The sequence below is a fragment of the Triturus cristatus genome, chromosome 8 (genome assembly GCF_964204655.1).
Source record: "Triturus cristatus chromosome 8, aTriCri1.1, whole genome shotgun sequence".
In the NCBI taxonomy this organism is placed as follows: Eukaryota; Metazoa; Chordata; class Amphibia; order Caudata; family Salamandridae; genus Triturus; species Triturus cristatus.
Genome location: NC_140591.1, coordinates 223060956 through 223082259, shown reverse-complemented (window position 1 = coordinate 223082259; position 21304 = coordinate 223060956). Strand labels below are relative to the sequence as shown.

At 50.0% G+C, this 21304-nt stretch overlaps 1 protein-coding gene across 1 annotated transcript in view; it reads left to right on the top strand.

Moving 5' to 3' along the window:
• The window catches only part of MRE11 (MRE11 double strand break repair nuclease), a 453446-nt gene that overhangs the window by 261429 nt on the left and 170713 nt on the right, over positions 1-21304 (top strand). The window contains exons 13-14 of the mRNA XM_085621402.1: positions 2150-2323; positions 8085-8147. Of these exons, the coding sequence (XP_085477528.1) occupies positions 2150-2323; positions 8085-8147 (237 nt within the window). The remainder of the gene's footprint in view (positions 1-2149; positions 2324-8084; positions 8148-21304) is intronic.

The following is a 21304-nucleotide window of genomic DNA, read 5'->3' as shown; positions in this document are numbered from 1 at the left end:
ACAAACTGAATTGCATTGCTGCTTCGTTGATTTTAATGCGGCCTTCGATCGCGTGCCCCGGGGCCTGTTGTGGCAAAAACTAGAGTCCTGGGGCATACCTGCGACCTTTTTACACGCTATAGTCCAACTCCACTCGGAAACATGGATCAGAATCAAGTTGGGTGAAGGCTCCCACGTTTCCAGGAAGATTGGAGCCAAAAGCAGTGTCAAACAAGGCTGTGTGCTGGCCCCACTCCTTTTTAACCTGTTTATATCAGACTTATCCCCATTACTTGATCATGTTAACTGCCATCCCCCTCAACTAGATGGAACCCGCATCAGCAACCTGCTGTATGCCAACAATTTGGTGTTGCTAAGCCACACAAAAGTGGGCCTACAGTGGCTACTCTATGAACTGCTTCCTTATACTACAAGAAACTCTTTAGAGCTGAATTTGCTAAAAACAAAAACAACTTCTTTTGGGAAGCAAAAGAGGCCACGTGGAGGGTGGTACTTCAATAATGCAAAGCTCAAATCAACATCTTATTACAAATATCTGGGAATCTTTCTCGACACAAGATGTTCATTCGTCAAGCAGAAAGAAGCATTAAGGACCAAAGCTTTGTCATTAGAGGCCACAGTTGCGAAACTGTCAAAACAGCTAATTGGCCCAAGCCTAACCCCTTATGCTGAAAGTGATGAAGGTGCAGATAACCAACTCTGTCGTATGGGCACGAGATCACGAAGGGCACAACAAGTATTTTACTAAATAAACTAACAATCAAAATTTTTAAACGTGCATTCCGCCTGCCAAAATCAGCTTCGCCAGCCCAAGTTCGACTTGAACTGGGCCTTCTAGACCATCATGGCGTACAGGCTGGCACATTTATAAAGTTTTGTAACAGACTGCGCCACGCCAGGGAGAGCTCCCTGGGGGCCAGACTTTGGCAGGAAATATCGAAAAACCACACCAGCCAGAAGTATCGGCAACACCTGGATCACAGTTTACAATTACTTGGAGACAAGGAATTCTGGGGAACAAACCCCTGCCATCAAGAAGAGCGTCAGTCTGTGGTCTTTTCATTCAGACAGGGCAACACTGTCAAAAAGGAAACACGCTTGGGCAGTAATATGCAATTTCAAACCAGGCATCGAGTCTCCCTATATATCAAGCACATTCGCACTTTATTGGAAGCAAACGTTTTTAGCTCTGAGGATGGGTGACTGGCCTTTTTTAAAGAACCTTCCTGAATGGCGCAGTTCCGGCAATAGTATCAAAGGCAGGATGTGCGGCTATCACTCCGAAGCAATGGAACATATAGTTTGTGTATGCCCCGCAATGCTTACAGTCAGACGGTCATTATTGCGGGAAGAATGGATCAGTCTAGGAGTTCGATCATGCCGCCAGGCCATAACAGCTGCCTTAAATCCAGACAACACCAAGCTGAACATTGAGCTTACCAAATTTGTCAACAAGGCGTCAAAACTGTTGGGAGATACCAGGTCTGCCAAATCTCCCTCACCTCAGTAGGGCGGCATTCACTCCGCAGGCTCAATAACAGAACCCTAGACTGCCAATAATAGCCGATTAGAACCTTGCTTCCTAGCTGAACATTATCTGTTTACAATGCTTTTGAGGGTTTTAAGCAATTTACAAGTTCTGTATTTTTCATTCAGTGGTCTTTTTTACGAATGATTTGAATGTGTTTTTAAAATTGCAATGGTTTTAATTAATAAAACAATAAAGTCTTATTATTAATACACTGCAACATCCTCTGTGGCTCCCACCAGCGCGTGGGCTCTGACCCCACTTCGCCTGGTCTGTCTCCTGGTTAAAATGTTCCTAAGCCGGTCCTCTCTGCTTGCAGGAGCCTCCAATAGTCCATTCCAAGGAGTACTTTTTCACCGCAGGTCCTCTCTCTGCCGGCCGAGCAGTCCCTCCCCCGGTGAGGCAAGTGCCACCTTAGCACGGGCCCCAATTAAGTGAAGGCACGCCAGGAAGAGCGAGGGGTGTCTTCTATGTGGCAAAGTAGGCAGTGGTATATTTTTTACGGTGGTTTACTCCATCTGAGATGCTTTGGTTAATGGAAAAATATGTACATTACTAGTTGTTCCGGATCAGGTTGTTGATTAGATAAAATAATGCATTTTGGGGTTTTGTCTCCTGCAGAATGTCCAACTTTCACTATTAACCGAGAGAGGTATGGGAGAGGCAGTACAAGAGTTTGTGGACAAAGAGGAGAAAGATGCGATAGAAGAACTGGTGAAATTTCAGCTGGAGAAAACTCAGAGGTTCCTTAAGGATCGGATTATAGACGCGGAAGAGGACAAGATTGACGAGGAGGTAAGTTGTAAATCAGTCTGATGTCAGGCAAAGCCACAGTGACATACTAAATCACTCTGATGTTTGACAAAGCCTGTAGACTTTCAAATACCAAGAAAGATAATAAGTGAGAAAAAACAAGAGAAGCAGAGGAACATCGTTGGAGATTTGAACAAAGCCAAGACATAGGAGAAAGGGAGGTGGTAGAGAGAGAGAGAACCATAAAGGTAAGAAAGTGTTAGAAAGGGAAATCAGTGTATTGAGTGATGGTGACAGAAAAGGGAATGTGAAAATGAACATAGTCATTCCAGACAGAAAATGTAAAGCACAGCAAGAGACAGATAATAGAGTAAAGAGGAGCTGATAGTATGAGAAGATCAGAGTGATAAAGCAAGCGCAGAAGATTTTCAAAGACAAGTAATGGAGAAGGCTGGAAGTAACATAGTTTTGATATTGTGGGGGCATGGAAGTAAATGGAAAAAAACTGCTCATAAGCGGAAAACTCTTCATCTAGTTGTAAAATATTTAGAAGGCACGGAATTTCCTACCCATGTGGTATAATGTCCTAATCCTCATAGAAAAGTTAAATGCAATGTACAACTATTTGATTTATCAAGTATTTTAAAAAGTGCTACAAGGCCCTAAGCAGGTTCAGAGCAGTGTACGATATTGTGCATATTAAGCCCAAAATCGAATTACTGATTTGTCATTATATTATTTTGATTAAAAAGCTAAGGCAGATATGCTTATTTCATACAGTAACTTAAATTTAAATAAGGGGACTCTAGAACAACCCAATTGTTCATGGACAGTTTGCAGCGTGGCATGCTTCATAATTCTCTCAATTTCACAAGTAAATTTCTCCTTGCAGGAAGAAGACTTCTTCTGCACAAGGCACACCAAGTGATATAGAAACAGTAGGATAATGGTTCAAACCATTAATGACAATGGGAACAAATTTAAAACACAAATTATAGCCCCAAAAAACATTTGAAAAAAGAGACATACAAGAAAAGCTTTTCGCAAGCAAACGTATGAAATACATGGATCATCAAAGAGAAATCCCTCATGCAGAGAAATACATCATGCACCTCCGCCCCTATGTACAACTTTCATCATGTCTCAGACCACCTGAAGGGTGGTTATAAAATAAAATAAATAAAACACCAAAATGTGTTATCTTTATCAGACAGTGATCTTTAATAGCCTTATGGGTTGCAGACATCCATCTACAGGCTTTAGACAACTTGCTATGAAGAATAACAATGTTTTCAGCATAGCCATGCTGATACCAGAGAAAGGGGGCGGCCATTGCGCCAGGCTTGTTAGTTTTACCCTAAGAATGCTAGCTATTACACTGTACTGCCTGTTGTAAATACCTAATACAAACACCTGACCAAGAAACACAAGTATAACACAATTGTACGTTGGTTGCATCCTTGCCACTCTCTGTGATATCCCGGCCATCCGTTAGCAGCACAGATCCAGAACGATTTTACGATCCCCCTTGAGGAACTTACATAACACGAAATATTTCCAAGCAGCGGGGACTTCATTCTTTTGTCAAACAACATCAACAGTGAACGAAGTTTGGTGACATACCTCAGACTTATTTTTCGTGCAGCATGTTTTCTAAATGACACTATGCGGCATATACAAGCTATCAAAGGTATCTCTTTACAACAGACGTTTATTTCCACTTTCTTGGTTGAATCATATAGCTGTACAGTGCTCACCCCCTTGGAACCTACTGATGTAGAGGTAGAGAGAGCATGAGGTAAGCCCCATGAGAAAACCAAATACAGAAACTGTTTGTCCGAGAATGGCTTCTTCAAGGTAAACAAGCATGTACCAATTCCCTGAGTGCCTGACTTCAGGAAACAGCATTTACAACGCTGCCATTACATCGCGTTCCTTTACAACGCGGTTGTTACAACGACCGCGTTGTTAGAACGCGATGCCTTTACATTGAAGACCTGGTTGTTCAGGGATTAGACACTCGTTCTCCAGGGATGCTCAGTTTGTCAGCGCCAGGACACCCTCGGGTATAAGTGCGCTTTATAAGCTCCAAATAATAATAATAATAATAATTAGATTGAGCAAGTGCAGTTTCTCGAACCCTCTTGCGTAAAGTTTAGCGGTTAGGTGAAACCTCAGAACATTGGATACCCTGTGTGTGTTGACCACAACACATGTCAAGCATAGCAAGTAGGGTACATAGATAGGGTGCCTTGTAACACTAGGCTTGCTTTGTAAGTGATGGCATCTGAGATAAGTTGAACTTAAAGAGGAGGAAAACCTCCAGGTTTTGAGATCCTTGTGAAAGGAAAATATTGCCTTCACTATTTACTGTATGTCCTTTTATGTTAGAGCATCTGTGTCAAATTTAGTTGGCTACTATGGCCTCAGTGGATTTGAGACTTGTTTTTGTACCGAAGATCATTGGTCTGAATGGAAAATTTGCCAATTTGATTATATCTTGTTGTCCACACTGAGTAGGTACATCTTCAGAAACGTTAAGCCTGTCTCTAGATTACCTTAGAATAAGACATAGACATTATTCCTCTTTGTAATGTTTGTAAGTGGTCCACAAAAGAGGCTTCCCTAGGTATCCAAGAGGGAATCCAAGAACTCCTGCTAGATTCTTTGCCATCAAGATAAAGTGATTCATTGTTGTGCAGCTTCCTGGACACCAGTCAATCCAGGCAGCAATCCATGATCTTTGTATCAAATGCTGTTAAAGACCAACATTAAATTAAACACAACCTGTTTCATGGGCAGAAAATGCATCTGCAGGAGACCCTGTCCCATGACGAGCTTTGAATGTAGACTGTGAAGTACACAGTCTTGAACCACCTCTTTAATTCCCCACCCACTTCTTAAACCCTAATGTCTGAGTGTGCAGCAGTCTATTGCTGTCAGCGCACACTATATAATTACATGCGCAAATCTAGTACTGGGTTCTTTGCTCCACCAAAGTAAATGTTAATTCCTTCGTCCAATGCCAATTCTAATCGACAGTAGAAATGTCCTCACGCTCCGAAACTCTTATCAACAATGTAAGGTTAGAAAGAAGGAATAAAATGTTTGGAGGATCTAAAACTCTATTTCAGACCTGAAAGTGAACTTGTTGGCCCAACACATTTTGTTGCAAATGTAGGTACATTCTTTTGTTTGCAGTTGACATTGTGTGATTTATTTGTGCTGAAAAGACTTCTTTTTCATCCTTTCACACTTTGTAGCCACTTCATGGTTTGTTTAAATATCTGTTCAATTTTAACAAAAATATTTAAAAGCAAATTTCTTCACAGCATAGCAAAATCACTCTCCCAGAGCAATACTATGATGCAAGACAGCTGTCAGTTGGGCAAAAAATGAAATAATGAACCAATGTGGTCAACCTGTGACATCCGCTCTGCGGCACTCTTCCAAACCATTTAAAATGCCTTTCTTCTGGGTCATGGATCAGTTAGCTAGCAAATACATAGCAGTACCTGTTATTTTCCACTGGTGCCCGTACTTCAGATAGTATTAAAAGCCATTTGCATAACCAAGTTAAACCACTCGCTCTCCAAACGTAACTACATTGATGAAGTGATTTGCGACTACTAAATTGCTTGTACAAATGTACTAAACCCCTTTAGTGATTCGGTAACATGTTACTGAATTGCTAAATGAGTTTAGGAAATCAAAAGAAATCACCGGAAGTAGCGTTTTTAGGGCATCCCTTCAAAATAGCAATTCCTTATGGTATGTATTGCTGTTTTGCGACCGAATAGTAATACTTTCCCACCTCCTCAAGGAGGTGGTAAGCCATTTGCAAAAGAAATGGGATCCTCAAAGGTCCTCTTTTATAATATTAAAACAATATATATATTTTTTACAGTAAGACCACTGACTGATCTTAGAAAATGAAAGTTTAATGGTTCATTTTAAAAGAAAAAAACATATCACTTTTCCTTTAAGGGAAACGGATTTCATTTGAAAACAAACAAAAAAAAACTCTTTATTTTAAAGCAATCCTAGACATGGTGGTCTGCTTACCCCACTAGTCCTTTATCCCTGTGATGGCTATCATTCCCAATGGGTCGCAAATTAGGTAGGTTAATTTGCGACTGACAAGGAATCACTAATTTAAAAATAAAACGTTCATAGTCCAAGAATAGCGATTACCATATAGCAGTTTGGAAAATACACTATTTGGAAATCGCTGTTCTAAATTTTCATCCATCTCGCCCTAAAAAACAATGTAACACTGTAATACACTCAGGGATCCACTCATATTTGGGCATTTCCGAGTGCCTCTATTATGCCTTGCCAGGTCCATCTTTTGTCCTAGCTAAGCAAAACGTTAATTGCCTATGGGTAGATGTTACATGTTTCTGAAAATCTTACAAAAATAGCCCAAAGTGCAAAATATTTTAAACATCTAAAAACCAACTACACTAAATCCCGGCCAAGAAGAAAGTTTTCTAATTTTTTAATGTACTAAAGAACTGGTCCAAAGGCAAGTTTTCAGTGTCCATTTAACAGGCTACCGTGTCCTAGTCGCCTGGTACAAATGGGACACTGGACACAATTCATCGAGAGTCCAGTTATTAGTCTTCTAATAATAGGCAGAAGGACTACTGTGTAATGGGCTAGAGTAGTTAGTAGGTACATCGTGGGTAATAAGCCTTCGTAGCCTTCGTATTATACGAGCAACAGCATGTATGGGTTCTGGGGCACCGGCTGGACCCACATGTTCGCTTTTGTAACTCTGGAAGCAGGATTTACAATTAGGGTATAGTGATATATTTGAACCATGATAATTTCAGAACCTTTCGGGCTTGTTTAGTGGGTTAAAAGAGCCTTGTATCTAGGGCATACCGCCTCATCCATTGATACAACCAACCGAAACTAAGGTTGAAAGACATAACACCTTGTGTCCTTCTTAGGGTGAAAAAGGGATGATGGAAGCTATTGCTAGTTCAGGGCAGACATACAGGGTGGATCAAGTTGCTGCATTCTCACCACACCATCACTCCAGGGATGTCTCCTCTTGTAAAGCAGGTTGTTAATTTAGCTCAATCCACCTGGAGGAGAGCTCCCTTCCTTGAAACGACCTGCTCATCTGCTTCAGTCAGCTGGGATTTACTCCTAGTCCGCCTGATAAGGGGCCAGCATTGTCTGTCTCTTGCCATGCACCAGTCTGTGCAGCTTCCTGTTGTGCAAAAGTTGGATATGGAAGGTTACTCTCTCAGATGTGATTTCTCTGGCTAGGTGTGATAAGCGTAGACCTGCAACTGTCTGAATGCTTTGACTACTTTCACCAATGTCTCTTGCAAACCTCACCTACACTGCAGGGTAGGTCCTGCAGTGTAGTACGAGGGACACCGCAACCCGGGTTTAGACAGGTATTTTTTGTACAGTGTGTTAGAAGCAACACAAACCAGCCTCAGGAGTTCCCCTCACCACTTTGATTGATCACCAGTCTGCTCTGTGACCACTATGAGATTTTCTTTTTAGTAAGATCTAATGGGCCATTCTGTCACCAAATACAATATAATTAGTACTTTTGTGCGAACATCTTGCTTCTTACATGCAATCACCTTACTAATAATTTTCAATTATTTAACATAAATTGGCACTTAATGGATTGAAGAAAAGGTTCATCTATTTTGTTTTTATAAGATGTGATGACCCGAAATGGGCGTTTTCTCACTTTTCTCGTGAAACATGGACAATGGTTAGTTTCTTAAGGGTGGGTTTTAATGTATGTTCAAATTTCACTGCCATATAGGTGCGAAGATTTCGCGAGACAAGAAAGAAAAACACGACCGAAGAGGATGAAGAAGTTCGCGAGGTAATTTTTCCTCCGTGGGTAGTGAGACAGGGACGTACTAAATCAGAAAGGATTATGAATATTGAATTATTTATTTCTCTGAAGTGGCTAAGCTAATTGGATATTGGGGGCAGGGACATTTTCTTTAAGAATATGAACCTATGAACAATATGTCACCTGTGCATTCCTCATTACGTATGTCCTGGCTTTTGTGTGAAAATCTTTCCCTCTTGGGCACACATTTTTACAAGACTCGCCTTGAAAATGGGACAATTCGGAACTGTCAGGCATATATTCTTGTGGGAAACGTATGTTTTTATGAACTAGAAATGTATTATCCAGACTTCCTTTGCCTTTATTGAGTTTATGTATTCTTCTTTCTTCCAGTCTCTTTTTATCGATTTCAACAGATAAAATACAATACCAACCCCCAGGGCAGTAGTATAACAAAAGATGGTCCCTGCTTACTGGTATAAAACAGAAAAAGCCCAGCCCTCCTTCACTGTCTCTCTAAGGTAGCATATCTCTCTAGGTTGCCATTTTCCTTAGATTCTTTCACGTTATACAGACAGTTGTTCTGCCATTTGGAATAGTATTCTTAGGCGTCTACTCACACTTGTCACACATTTCCATCAAACAGACTTCCATACGCAGCAAGGCCTTCTGTAAGTTCCATGTCACCTATCAGAGACAAGAGGTTGTCTTCATTGATGCTTACCCTGCCCCCAATGTGCTGGTATTCTGTCAAGACATTTGTGAACCACCGAGCCATATCTTCCTTCACCATTTTCATTAATTCTGCAAATGTATTAACTGATGCTATAGTTGAATGATCGAGCCCAGCAGGTCTTCTTTTGTAAGTCGCATGGGGTCATCCTTCCTTGCTGCTGTTTCATCCTACTTAGTAATCGTCTGGTGCTACCCCTGTGCTCTACATTCTTTCCTTCCTTCTGTTATTTTCAGCAAAACTTGATGTCCCATTGAACTCTCCCTGAGTCACCTTTCTTCATGCATGGGTATCACATCAATAATCAAGAAAGCAGTGTATGCAAGAGAGACTGGGTTTCAGTTTCAAGAGTAAAATATTACCACTGTGTGACATAATTTGCAGGCAAACTATCACATCAAATTGAAGTTTCCGGTTTACGAATGAGCAGCCTTGCATGGACTTCCAGAGTATAAGGAGTGACCATGCTGTGTGGTATCGGTTGTTACTTGCATGCAGAAGTTACTGTACACGTTTATCATAGTACATGCACAGAGTCGACATGTCATTACATCTCCGTCGCCATCCGGTCCACTTTCTAGGGCACCAAAACAGCATATCCTCTGTGATCTTTTCTCCTCTGCCGCTGAGCCAACCATTTTGCCCACATACTCGCACATAAAAACTTTTTTACCACAGGAACCTTGTTCCTTATTTTTTAACTTGCAGAATAGAGCGCTTGTTGTGTAGGGTTGTGGGGACCTATGTGGGAGACATTGGCTTTTACCTGTGTTGTGTTGCTATGACGCCCCCAATCATTCGCTCCTAATTCGCGAGTGTGGTAGGTGGGTCTCTTCCGCATTGGGCCACGCCCCCTGCTCCACCGGCTGCTACTTATTCAACCGGATGCAAGCGCGCAGCGGTCCTCTGTGATCTTTTCTCCGCTGCCGCTGAGCCAACCATTTTGCCCACATACTCGCACATAAAAACTTTTTACCACAGGAACCTTGTTCCTTATTTTTTAACTTGCTGAATAGAGCGCTTGTTGTGTAGGGTTGTGGGGACCTACGTGGGAGACATTGGCTTTTACCTGTGTTGTGTTGCTAAGACGCCCCCAATCACTCGCTCCTAATCCGCGAGTGTGGTAGGTGGGTCTCTTCCGCATTGGGCCACGCCCCCTGCTCCACCGGCTGCTACTTATTCAGGCGGGTGCTAGCGTGCAGCGGTCCTCTGTGATCTTTTCTCCGCTGCCGCTGAGCCAACCATTTTGCCCACATACTCGCACATAAAAACTTTTTACCACAGGAACCTTGTTCCTTATTTTTTAACTTGCTGAATAGAGCGCTTGTTGTGTAGGGTTGTGGGGACCTATGTGGGAGACATTGGCTTTTACCTGTGTTGTGTTGCTAAGACGCCCCCAATCACTCGCTCCTAATCCGCGAGTGTGGTAGGTGGGTCTCTTCCGCATTGGGCCACGCCCCCTGCTCCACCGGCTGCTACTTATTCAGGCGGGTGCTAGCGTGCAGCGGTCCTCTGTGATCTTTTCTCCGCTGCCGCTGAGCCAACCATTTTGCCCACATACTCGCACATAAAAACTTTTTACCACAGGAACCTTGTTCCTTATTTTTTAACTTGCTGAATAGAGCGTTTGTTGTGTAGGGTTGTGGGGACCTATGTGGGAGACATTGGCTTTTACCTGTGTTGTGTTGCTAAGACGCCCCCAATCACTCGCTCCTAATCCGCGAGTGTGGTAGGTGGGTCTCTTCCGCATTAGGCCACGCCCCCTGCTCCACCGGCTGCTACTTATTCAACCGGATGCAAGCGTGCAGCGGGCGCACCGATGGCGCGCCAGAGGCGCGCCAGAGGCAAGCCCGTCTGCGCCCGTCCGCGCCCTAGAGCGCCCAGCAGCCAGAAATAATGTCCCTGACGAGTGGGACTGCAGTCTACGCCGCAAATACTCTGCTGGGGAACTGTATCACCTACAGGGTAAGGAATGCGTTTGCATGCCGTCTGACTTGTCAGTTAGACCTTTGGCCAATTGCACAGGCTGTGACTTTACATTTAACCATAACAGAGACAAAACACAATCTGTACCCTCTATAACAAAAGCTTCATTGGGGTCAGTAAGCACCACTTTTAATTTCTGGAGTATTAACTGTAGGTCCCTCCCAAAAAACAAGGAACATATATTTGATCTCCTAAGCACCGCTCTCCCGGATGCACTATTTCTCACAGAAACCTGGCTTCACGCCAGTTCCTGTGCGGATGTGGCCAGTGCTCTTCCACCGGGCTATGTTATACTGAGAAGAGACCGTAGTTCTGGGAGAGGTGGTGGGATCGCAATCATATTTAAAGATACCTACACATGCCGGTTAGAAGACCTGCCATTTCCAGACTGTGAAGCTGGGCTGTTTAAATTGGAACTTTCACCTCACATTACCATTTCGGGTATTCTCCTTTATCGTCCCCCAGATAAATCCACCCAGTGGCTCTCTTCATTCTCAGAGCAGATAGCTCCTTATGTTTTGAAGGCGGCAAACTTTGTTATCCTGGGTGATTTCAATCTTCATTTAGAAGACACTAATAACAAATTGAGCAAAGCGTTCCTTGCCGACTGTGAGGCAATTAATCTAGTTTTACGTAATCAGGGACCTACCCATCAGGCAGGACACCTACTTGATCCAGTTTTATCTAATATCTCGCTGGATTGTAGTATTCCACCCCTCCCCCTTATCTGGTCCGACCACTTTGCTGTTCAATTCAGTTTTACTTCAGTTAGCGTAGTTCCACCAGTTTTCCCTCTTAATGCTGCTAAATTTAGAGCGTGGTCTAAATTGAACTTGGATAAGTTCAACGCTGAGCTTACATCTACATGCCCTGACTTCTATGGTCCTATATCCTCTCTGAACTTGGAGGTTTCTCAGTGGCTGTCATCCACAATTGAGCACCATCTTCCTCTATGCACTAAGCGTCCTCTTGTACATTTGCCCCCTGCCCCTTGGTTCACGCAGGACCTCAAAACAATGAAGGCCAAGTGCAAACACATGGAAAGGTGTTGGAGGAAAACCTACTCAGCAGAGAGTAAATTAACTTATAGGTTAGCTCTAAAACATTATCATCTAGCCTGTAGGAATACGAAAGGGACTTTCGTCTCTGAATCCATTTCTAAGGCCAGTAATCGCCCCAAGGCTCTTTTCTCTATGATAAAAAAGCTGGCGGGGGCTGATACATCTCCAGCCCCTCCAATACTTGATGAATACCAATGTAATGAGATCGCTGACTTTTTTACTACCAAAGTCGAAATCATTCACAATTCCTTGGCAGCTAGTACACCACTGCCCAGAAGTGAGTTTTCTCCCATTATTTATGGTGAGAGCCCTTCTCCCAAGGAAGTGATCTCTGAATGGCCTTTATTGGACCAAGAGTCTCTACGCCTTTGTCTTTCTAAGGTGAAATCTGGCTCCCCTTTAGATCCCATGCCTCCTACCATTCTTGGCCAGCTCGCACCAGCTCCCCTTCTTGTGATTCAAGAATTGCTTAATGCCTCTCTTCGGGAGTCCACTGTTCCCGTTGACTGGAAGAAGGCCATGGTGATCCCTCTTTTGAAAAAACCTGGGGCGGACCCCAAAATTTTTGCTAACTTTCGGCCTATCTCCTTGCTACCCATGTTTTCAAAAATCTTGGAGAAACATGTTAATATTCATCTAACTGCCCATGTAGAGGCAACAGGTTATCTGCACTCCTCTCAGTCAGGCTTCCGTATGAACTTTTCCACAGAAACTGCCCTACTGGGGGTCACTGAGACTCTACGTAGTCATCTGGATCAAGGCGAAACCATGGCGTTGATACTGCTTGTTGGACCCGGCCTCGTGGCGTGGTCCTGACTTCCCGGGGGTTGGGCCCGTTCCCCGCCCTAGCCCCCACGAGCTACCCGTTCGGGCCGCACGAGGTCACCTACACCTCGGGGCTCCACCATTTTGTCGCCTGCCACGTGACCCTGCACACCAGTCCTCATGACTCCGCTCAACCCGGCCTCGGCCCCAGCAAGGCCCAGACATTGAGGCACCAAGAACTGGCCAGGGGGTATCACGTGAACACCTCATCGCCCTGGCGGAGGGCGGTATCGATGGGACCCCCAACCGTCCCCACACACCGAGGTGCGATCGGCCTCCATCTCTCCTGGGCCGGGCGCCTCTCCTGCTGGGCGTCTGGCCGCTCCCAACCCGGCCTCTCCGCCCCCCGGGCGCAAGGGTCCGGACATCAAAGGGCTCCAGACCTATATCTGGGGCGACCCCGCCACAGACCGGCAGTTGTATCCCGGAGTCGAGAGCCCTGCTGATTGAATCGCGGCCGACCCTACGGAGAAGAAACTCTTGCTTGAAACCACCACGAGCCCTGCAGACTGCGTCGCGGCTCCTTCTTGCTGAAACCTTGAAGCCCCCCGGAACATCGGGGCCCTGCTGACGCTGTCGCGGCCCAACCTCGCTGAAACCTCCCTCGGAGCCCTGCTGACGACGTCGCGGCTCGAGCTGAGCAGAAACCATCTTGAGAGTCCCGCTGACCTGGTCGCGGCTCCCCACGAACTGAACGCCAGAGCCCTGCTGACGCCGTCGCGGCTCGACCCCTCCGAGACCCGGAGGTCCTCCAGCTTGAGGATAAGAACTGGGCCCCAGGTACCCTCGTACCAAGCTCCTGCCAAAGACTGTCCCGCTACCCCTTCCCTCCTAAAAGAGACACTGAGACTTTTGCGGATCCCTTGATCCCCCTTTTTTGTACATATTGAACCCGTAACCTTTTAAGTGCTGATAAAGAATTGCTCATCTTGAGACAACCTCCTTGAGTCCGGTGTGGTGGTGTTACTGTGCTAGTACATAATAGGAGAAGGATCTCCCAGGAGGCTTCTCTGCAGCGCTCGGCTACTTCGTACAGTGTGGGGCCCCCCCCTGAGTGGTCTCGCCGACTCCTCGGGGTCCGCCTTCCAACATTTGGTGGCCAGCGACGGGATCCGAGCCGAACGCAGTACGTACCATCCAGTAACCCACTAGCTACCCATCCAGACAAACAGAAGTCATGAGCAACCAAGAAAACAACGCGACCACGGAGTTCCAGCCCGAACGGTTGGAGGAATACACGCACAAAGAATTGAAACAGTTCTGCAAGGACAAGGGCATTGCAACCACCGGCCTAGGTACCAAAGAGGAGATGCAGAAAGCCCTGAGGACCTGGCTGGAGGCCGAGGCAGACCCCCCCCAGGAAGAAGGTTCCCTGCCCCTGACTGTGGCCACATCCACCGCACCGACTCCGGCAACCGGAAGAAGAAATAGCCTAGGAACCGGCCTCTCCGAAGAGGAGATACGAGAGCGGGAGAAGGTCCGGAACCACGAACTAGAGCTCGCACGACTGCGGCTGGACGGCGAACTCCAGCTGGCGGAAAAGAAACTGGCCCTAGAGCAGCTACGGCTACAAGAGGAGATAGAAGAGAAGAGACGGCACCGAGAGTTGGAGGAAAAAAGACTGACCCTTGAGCACGAGCGAAGTCTCAAAGAGCTCGAGATCAAGGCAAAGAAAGGGGGGACCGACACCCCCAGTAATAGAGACACCCTACCGCCTGCCGAGGCCAAGGTACATATCCCGAAAGATGTCGTCAAGGAGTACTATAAGAATGACGACATCCAACAATGGTTCAAGGCATACGAGGTGGCCATGACCTCCCATCGGGTGCCCCGAAAGGACTGGGGCGCCGGCCTGTGGGGTCGGTTCCTTAGTGAAGGTCGAGACACACTGCTCCAGCTGCCAGAGGAGGTGATGACCTCCTACGACCACATGAAGGAGGCCCTGCTCACCCGCTACGGGCTAACCGCGGAAATGTACCGCCAGCGGTTCAGAGACTGCAAGAAGATCCCGGGTACTACCTGGGTGGAATATGTGGACTTTTTCAGCCGGGCCCTAGAAGGATGGATCAAGGGTAGCAAAGTCACCACCTACGGGCAGCTGGTCGACCTCATTGTTTGGGAACATCTCTCCAACAATTGCTTCGTGGAGCTAAGGCAACACCTCCTCGACAGCAAGATGACCGACCCACGAAAACTCACCGTCGAGGCCGATCGGTGGGTCAACACCCGAGTCCCCCGGAACTCGATGGGGGAGTACCAGAGGAACCCCACCGGACCTCCCCGCCAACGCGGTGGAGGGGGAGGGCCGAACAGGAACCGGGACCCCCCCGCCGGGGCCCCCAGGAGCCCACCTCGAGGGCCGCCGCAGCAACACCTCTCCCCAAGCCTAGCCCGAAGAGGGGCGACCCCAGCCAGAGCCGGACCACGGCCCCCAGTAACATGCTACGGCTGCCAACAAACCGGACACTATGCCAGCGATCCGGTCTGCCCCCTGAACCGAAGAAGCGGGGCCGGCGGGCCCCCGCCCCGACAGCTGGCGGCCGCCGCCCTGGGGGAAGGAGAAGAAGAAGAAGAAACCCTCGACCGAGGGACCACCGAATGGGAGCCGGCGGCCATGTCCCTGGTCTGCCTGGGCCGCCGAGAAATGGTGCCCCACACCCCCATCCCAAGCAACACCCAGAAGTACCGGCAGCAGGTCACCGTCAATGGACAACGGGCCGAAGCCCTTCGTGACACCGGCGCCAGTGTCACCGCTGTCCGCTGCCACCTGGTGACCCCCGAACAGATCCTACCCAATGTGCTGTGCCCCGTCCGGACGGCCGACAACAGCGAAAGCCTGTGCCAGATGGCCCTGGTCCCCTTCGAGTGGGGAGGGGTGACAGGCCTACTAAAAGTGACTGTCCGCGACGACGCACCAGTAGACTGCCTCCTGGGGAACGACCTGGAGAGTTCCCCCTGGGCTCAAGTGGAGCGACGAGAGCACCTCCGAATGCTGGGACTATCCGAATGGGCCTGCGCCATCACCCGGTCCATGACCGCCCAGGCCCCCCGCTCGTCCCTGGCCCCCGGTGCCGCCCAGCCCGAGGGGCTTGCACCACCCCCCGCCTGCAGCGAGGGGGAGGCGGACACCGACACTGGACCTACTGAACCCTCCCCGAAGAGATTGCTTCCCTAGGCGCCCTACCAGAACTTGCACAATGGCGCCACGAAGGGGGCCCCACCCGAGAGCAGTTCCAGCACGAACAGCAGTCCTGTCCCTCTCTCGAAGGGGTCCGACAACAAGCGTCCGCACAAGCCAACGGGGACCAGACCGGCACCCACTGAGTCTACTGGGCCGAGGTCCTATTGTACAGTGAACAGAAAGTGGCAGAACTCGGGGCCAGCCGCGTGTTGGTGGTCCCCCTCCGCTTCCGGGAGTTCCTTCTCAACCTGGCACATGACGTGCCCCTCGCCGGACACCTAGGGCAAGACAAAACTTACAGCCGTCTGGTGACCCACTTCTACTGGCCCCGGATGCGGAGAGACGTGGACCACCACTGCCGGTCCTGCCAGACCTGCCAAGCCAGCGGGAAGACGGGGGGTCGGTTCAAGGCCCCCCTCCAGCCCTTTCCAGCCGTCAGCACCCCGTTCGAACGGGTCGGGATCGACATCGTGGGGCCCCTGGACCCCCAGACCGCCGTGGGCCACCGCTTCATCCTGGTCCTCGTGGACCACGCCAACAGGTACCCGGAGGCGGTCCCGCTAAGAACTGTAACGGCCCCCGTGGTGGGCCGGGCCTTAATGGGGATCTTCTCCCGAGTGGGATTTCCCTGCGAAGTGGTGAGCGACCGGGGCACAAACTTCATCTCCAAGTACATGCGGTCCCTGTGGCAGCAGTGCGGGGTCACGTACAAATTCACGACCCCCTATCACCCTCAGGGGAACGGGCTGGTCGAGCGCTTTAACAGAACCCTGAAGGGGATGATTCAGGGCTTGGAAGAGCCCCTCCGGCGGAGATGGGATGTCCTACTACCATGCCTCCTGTTCGCCTATCGGGAGGTCCCGCAGAAGTCCCTGGGGTTCAGCCCGTTTGAACTATTGTACGGAGATCCGGTCCGCGGACCGCTCAGCCTGGTCAAGGAGGGCTGGGAGACGAAGCTCCAAGGCGCCCCTCCTGACGTCTACCGATACCTCCTGACCCTACGAAACCAGACCCGCAAGTTCCGAGCCATGGCCGAAGCCAACCTCGAGGCCAGCCAGGAGGACATGAAGCGGTGCTACGATCGGAACACCTCTACCATCGAGTTCGAGCCAGGCCAGCGAGTCTGGGTCATGGCCCCTGTTGAGCCCTGCGCCCTCCAGGACAAGTGGACCGGGCCCTTCAAGGTGGTGGAGAAGAAAAGCCCCGTCACCTACCTAGTCGACCTAGAGTCCCCCCGGAACCCCCTCCGGGTTCTACATGCTAACAGGCTCAAACCCCACTTTGCCCGGACCGAACTGAGCCTGCTGCTGGCGACCGACGAGGGGGGCGAGGACGACTCCGAGCCCCTACCTGACCTCTTACAGAACGACGTCCACGACGGATCCATCAAAGGTGTCCAACTCGCCTCCTCCCTGACCCCGAAACAGCGTATCGACTGTCAACAACTGCTGCAGGACTACGCAGCCCTCTTCTCCCTCACCCCGGGGGTGACCCACTGGTGCGTCCACGACGTCGACACCGGGGACAGCCCCCCCGTGTGACACCGAGCCTACAGGGTACCCGACCGAGTACGGGCATGCATCCAGGCCGAAGTAGCGAAGATGTTGGCCCTGGGGGTCATCGAGCCCTCCGACAGCCCGTGGGCCAGCCCTGTCGTCCAGGTACCAAAGGCCGCAGCCCCCGGCCATCCCCCGGAGTTACGATTTTGTGTAGACTACCGAGCCCTGAATGCTGTGACCAAGACGGACGCCCATCCTATACCCCGGGCCGACGAACTCATCGACCGCTTGGGGTCCGCCCGCTACCTGAGCACGCTGGACCTCACCGGGTACTGGCAGATCCAGCTCACCCCCGGCGCCCGAGAAAGATCCGCCTTTTCTACCCCTGATGGGCATTACCACTTTCGGGTGATGCCCTTCGGCATGAAGAACGCCCCGGCCACTTTTCAGAGACTTGTAAACAAGGTTCTGGCCGGGCTCGAGGCCTTCAGCGCGGCCTATTTGGATGACATTGCCGTGTACAGCAACCACTGGGCTGAGCACCTAATTCACCTCAAAGCCGCCCTGGCCGCCCTCCAAAGGGCCGGGCTCACGATCAAGGCCAGCAAATGCCAGATCGGCCAAGGATCGGTGACCTACCTGGGCCATCAGGTGGGAAGCGGTCAGGTGGCCCCTCTCCAGCCAAAAGTCGATGCCATCCAGGCATGGGAACCCCCCACTACCCAGACCGCTGTGCGGGCCTTCCTGGGCCTCACTGGATACTACCGGCGGTTCATCCGGGACTATGGGAGCATTGTTGGGCCTCTCACAGAGCTCACCTCGAAGAAACAGCCCAAGAAGGTGCACTGGACTCCCCGCTGCCAATCAGCTTTCGATACTCTCAAGGCAGCGATATGCACTGCCCCTGTGCTCCAGGCCCCTGACTACAGTAAGGAGTTCATCGTGCAAACAGACGCCTCCGAATATGGGATCGGGGCCGTCCTGTCTCAGGTTGATGAGAAGGGACTCGACCGCCCAGTGGCCTTCATCAGCCGACGGCTGCTGCCCCGAGAGCAACGATGGAGCACCATCGAGCGCGAGGCCTTCGCCGTAGTGTGGGCCCTTAAGAAGCTCCGGCCCTATCTCTTCGGTACCCACTTTCGGGTCCAGACCGACCACCGGCCCTTGCGGTGGTTAATGCAAATGAGAGGCGAGAATCCCAAGCTGCTGCGGTGGTCCATTGCCCTGCAAGGGATGGACTTTTCGGTTGAGCACCGACCCGGCAATGACCACGCCAACGCGGACGGCCTGTCCCGCTTCTTCCGCCTTGACGAGGAGAATCCCCAAGAAGATGGGTGACTCTCCCTGCCTTCGGCTGGGGGGGACGCCTGTTGGACCCGGCCTCGTGGCGTGGTCCTGACTTCCCGGGGGTTGGGCCCGGCACCCGCCCTAGCCCCCACGAGCTACCCGTTCGGGCCGCACGAGGTCACCTACACCTCGGGGCTCCACCATTTTGTCGCCTGCCACGTGACCCTGCACACCAGTCCTCATGACTCCGCTCAACCCGGCCTCGGCCCCAGCAAGGCCCAGACATTGAGGCACCAAGAACTGGCCAGGGGGTATCACGTGAACACCTCATCGCCCTGGCGGAGGGCGGTATCGATGGGACCCCCAACCGTCCCCACACACCGAGGTGCGATCGGCCTCCATCTCTCCTGGGCCGGGCGCCTCTCCTGCTGGGCGTCTGGCCGCTCCCAACCCGGCCTCTCCGCCCCCCGGGCGCAAGGGTCCGGACATCAAAGGGCTCCAGACCTATATCTGGGGCGACCCCGCCACAGACCGGCAGTTGTATCCCGGAGTCGAGAGCCCTGCTGATTGAATCGCGGCCGACCCTACGGAGAAGAAACTCTTGCTTGAAACCACCACGAGCCCTGCAGACTGCTTCGCGGCTCCTTCTTGCTGAAACCTTGAAGCCCCCCGGAACATCGGGGCCCTGCTGACGCTGTCGCGGCCCAACCTCGCTGAAACCTCCCTCGGAGCCCTGCTGACGACGTCGCGGCTCGAGCTGAGCAGAAACCATCTTGAGAGTCCCGCTGACCTGGTCGCGGCTCCCCACGAACTGAACGCCAGAGCCCTGCTGACGCCGTCGCGGCTCGACCCCTCCGAGACCCGGAGGTCCTCCAGCTTGAGGATAAGAACTGGGCCCCAGGTACCCTCGTACCAAGCTCCTGCCAAAGACTGTCCCGCTACCCCTTCCCTCCTAAAAGAGACACTGAGACTTTTGCGGATCCCTTGATCCCCCTTTTTTGTACATATTGAACCCGTAACCTTTTAAGTGCTGATAAAGAATTGCTGATCTTGAGACAACCTCCTTGAGTCCGGTGTGGTGGTGTTACTGTGCTAGTACATAATAGGAGAAGGATCTCCCAGGAGGCTTCTCTGCAGCGCTCGGCTACTTCGTACAGTGTGGGGGCCCCCCCCTGAGTGGTCTCGCCGACTCCTCGGGGTCCGCCTTCCAACACTGCTTGACTTGAGCGCCGCCTTTGACACGGTGTCCCATTCTATTCTTCTCACCGCATTAAAAAAGGCTGGGGTGGCTGGGTCGGCTCTGTCCTGGCTAGCCTCGTTTTTGTGTCAGCGCTCATTTCAGGTCTGTTCATCAAGCTGCTCCTCCTCTATCCGTACATCTGCTTACGGGGTTCCCCAGGGGTCTACGCTAAGCCCTATGCTTTTTAACATCTACGTACGACCCCTGGCCTCGATAGTGGAGGAGGCGGGACTATCTCTCTACTCTTACGCAGATGATACGCAGATCATTTTTTCCCTATCCTCAAACAAGGAGTGCTCCTCTTCAACACTTCAGGAGGGACTTGGTCGCGTGGCTGAATGGATGCAGGCTAACCTATTAAAACTTAACGGTGACAAAACCGAAATAGTTATACTGGGCAAGGACAAACATCTTTGGGGCCCAAATCACTGGCCCTTGGTAATGGGTCCGTTACCCCAACCGGTTACCCAGGTACGCAACCTGGGCTTCTTGCTGGACGATTCTTTATCTATGCGCCAACAAGTTGTCAGCATTTCAGCCACCTGCTTTACCATCTTAAGGTGGCTTCGAAAAATCCTTTGGCTACTTCCCGTTCTAACAAGACGTACCGTGGTCCAGGCTCTTGTAACCTCTCGCCTCGACTATGGCAATGTACTCTATCTGGGTTGTAGCCCGGAGGTACGTAAGAAGCTCCAGTTGGTGCAGAATTCTGCCGCCCGGCTCCTCTGCAAGGTCCCGAAGAGATCTTCCATCTCCCCTTGTCTGCGGGACTTACACAGGCTGCGTATAGAGAGCCGTATTAAATTTAAGGCTCTTTGCTTCATGTTTAAAATCATACATGGCTCGGCACCTCTGTACTTACGTTCACTGGTCCATCCTTACGCCCCTTCCCGCGCTCTTAGATCAGCCTCCCAGGGTAATTATGTGATCTCCAGATTCAAATTGGTGAGAATGGGGGGCCGCTCCTTTTCTCACCTGGCCCCTAAGCTTTGGAATTCCCTTCCTGTATCTCTAAAATTTCAACCCATTTTTACACAGTTCCGTAGGGGCCTTAAAACTTGGCTCTTCTCGCAGTAGACACTTATCTCAGTTGGCCTCTCCACCTTTGGCGCCGGGAGACCCCATGGTGGGTAGCTGTGCGCCCTATAAATTTATTTACAATACAATACAATATGGGATGCCCCCCCCCTATTCTAGAAATGATTATAACACACGAGAGTGATGTTATGGCAGTGATTCCCAGTGTCCTGGAGCACAGTAAAGAAGGCAAGCCTCCTTCCCTGCCCAGCCCCATGTGTATCACATGCATGTTCACTATAATGTTTCCTATAACATTCTGAAGCACTATGCATTCGGTAATAAAACAGAATAT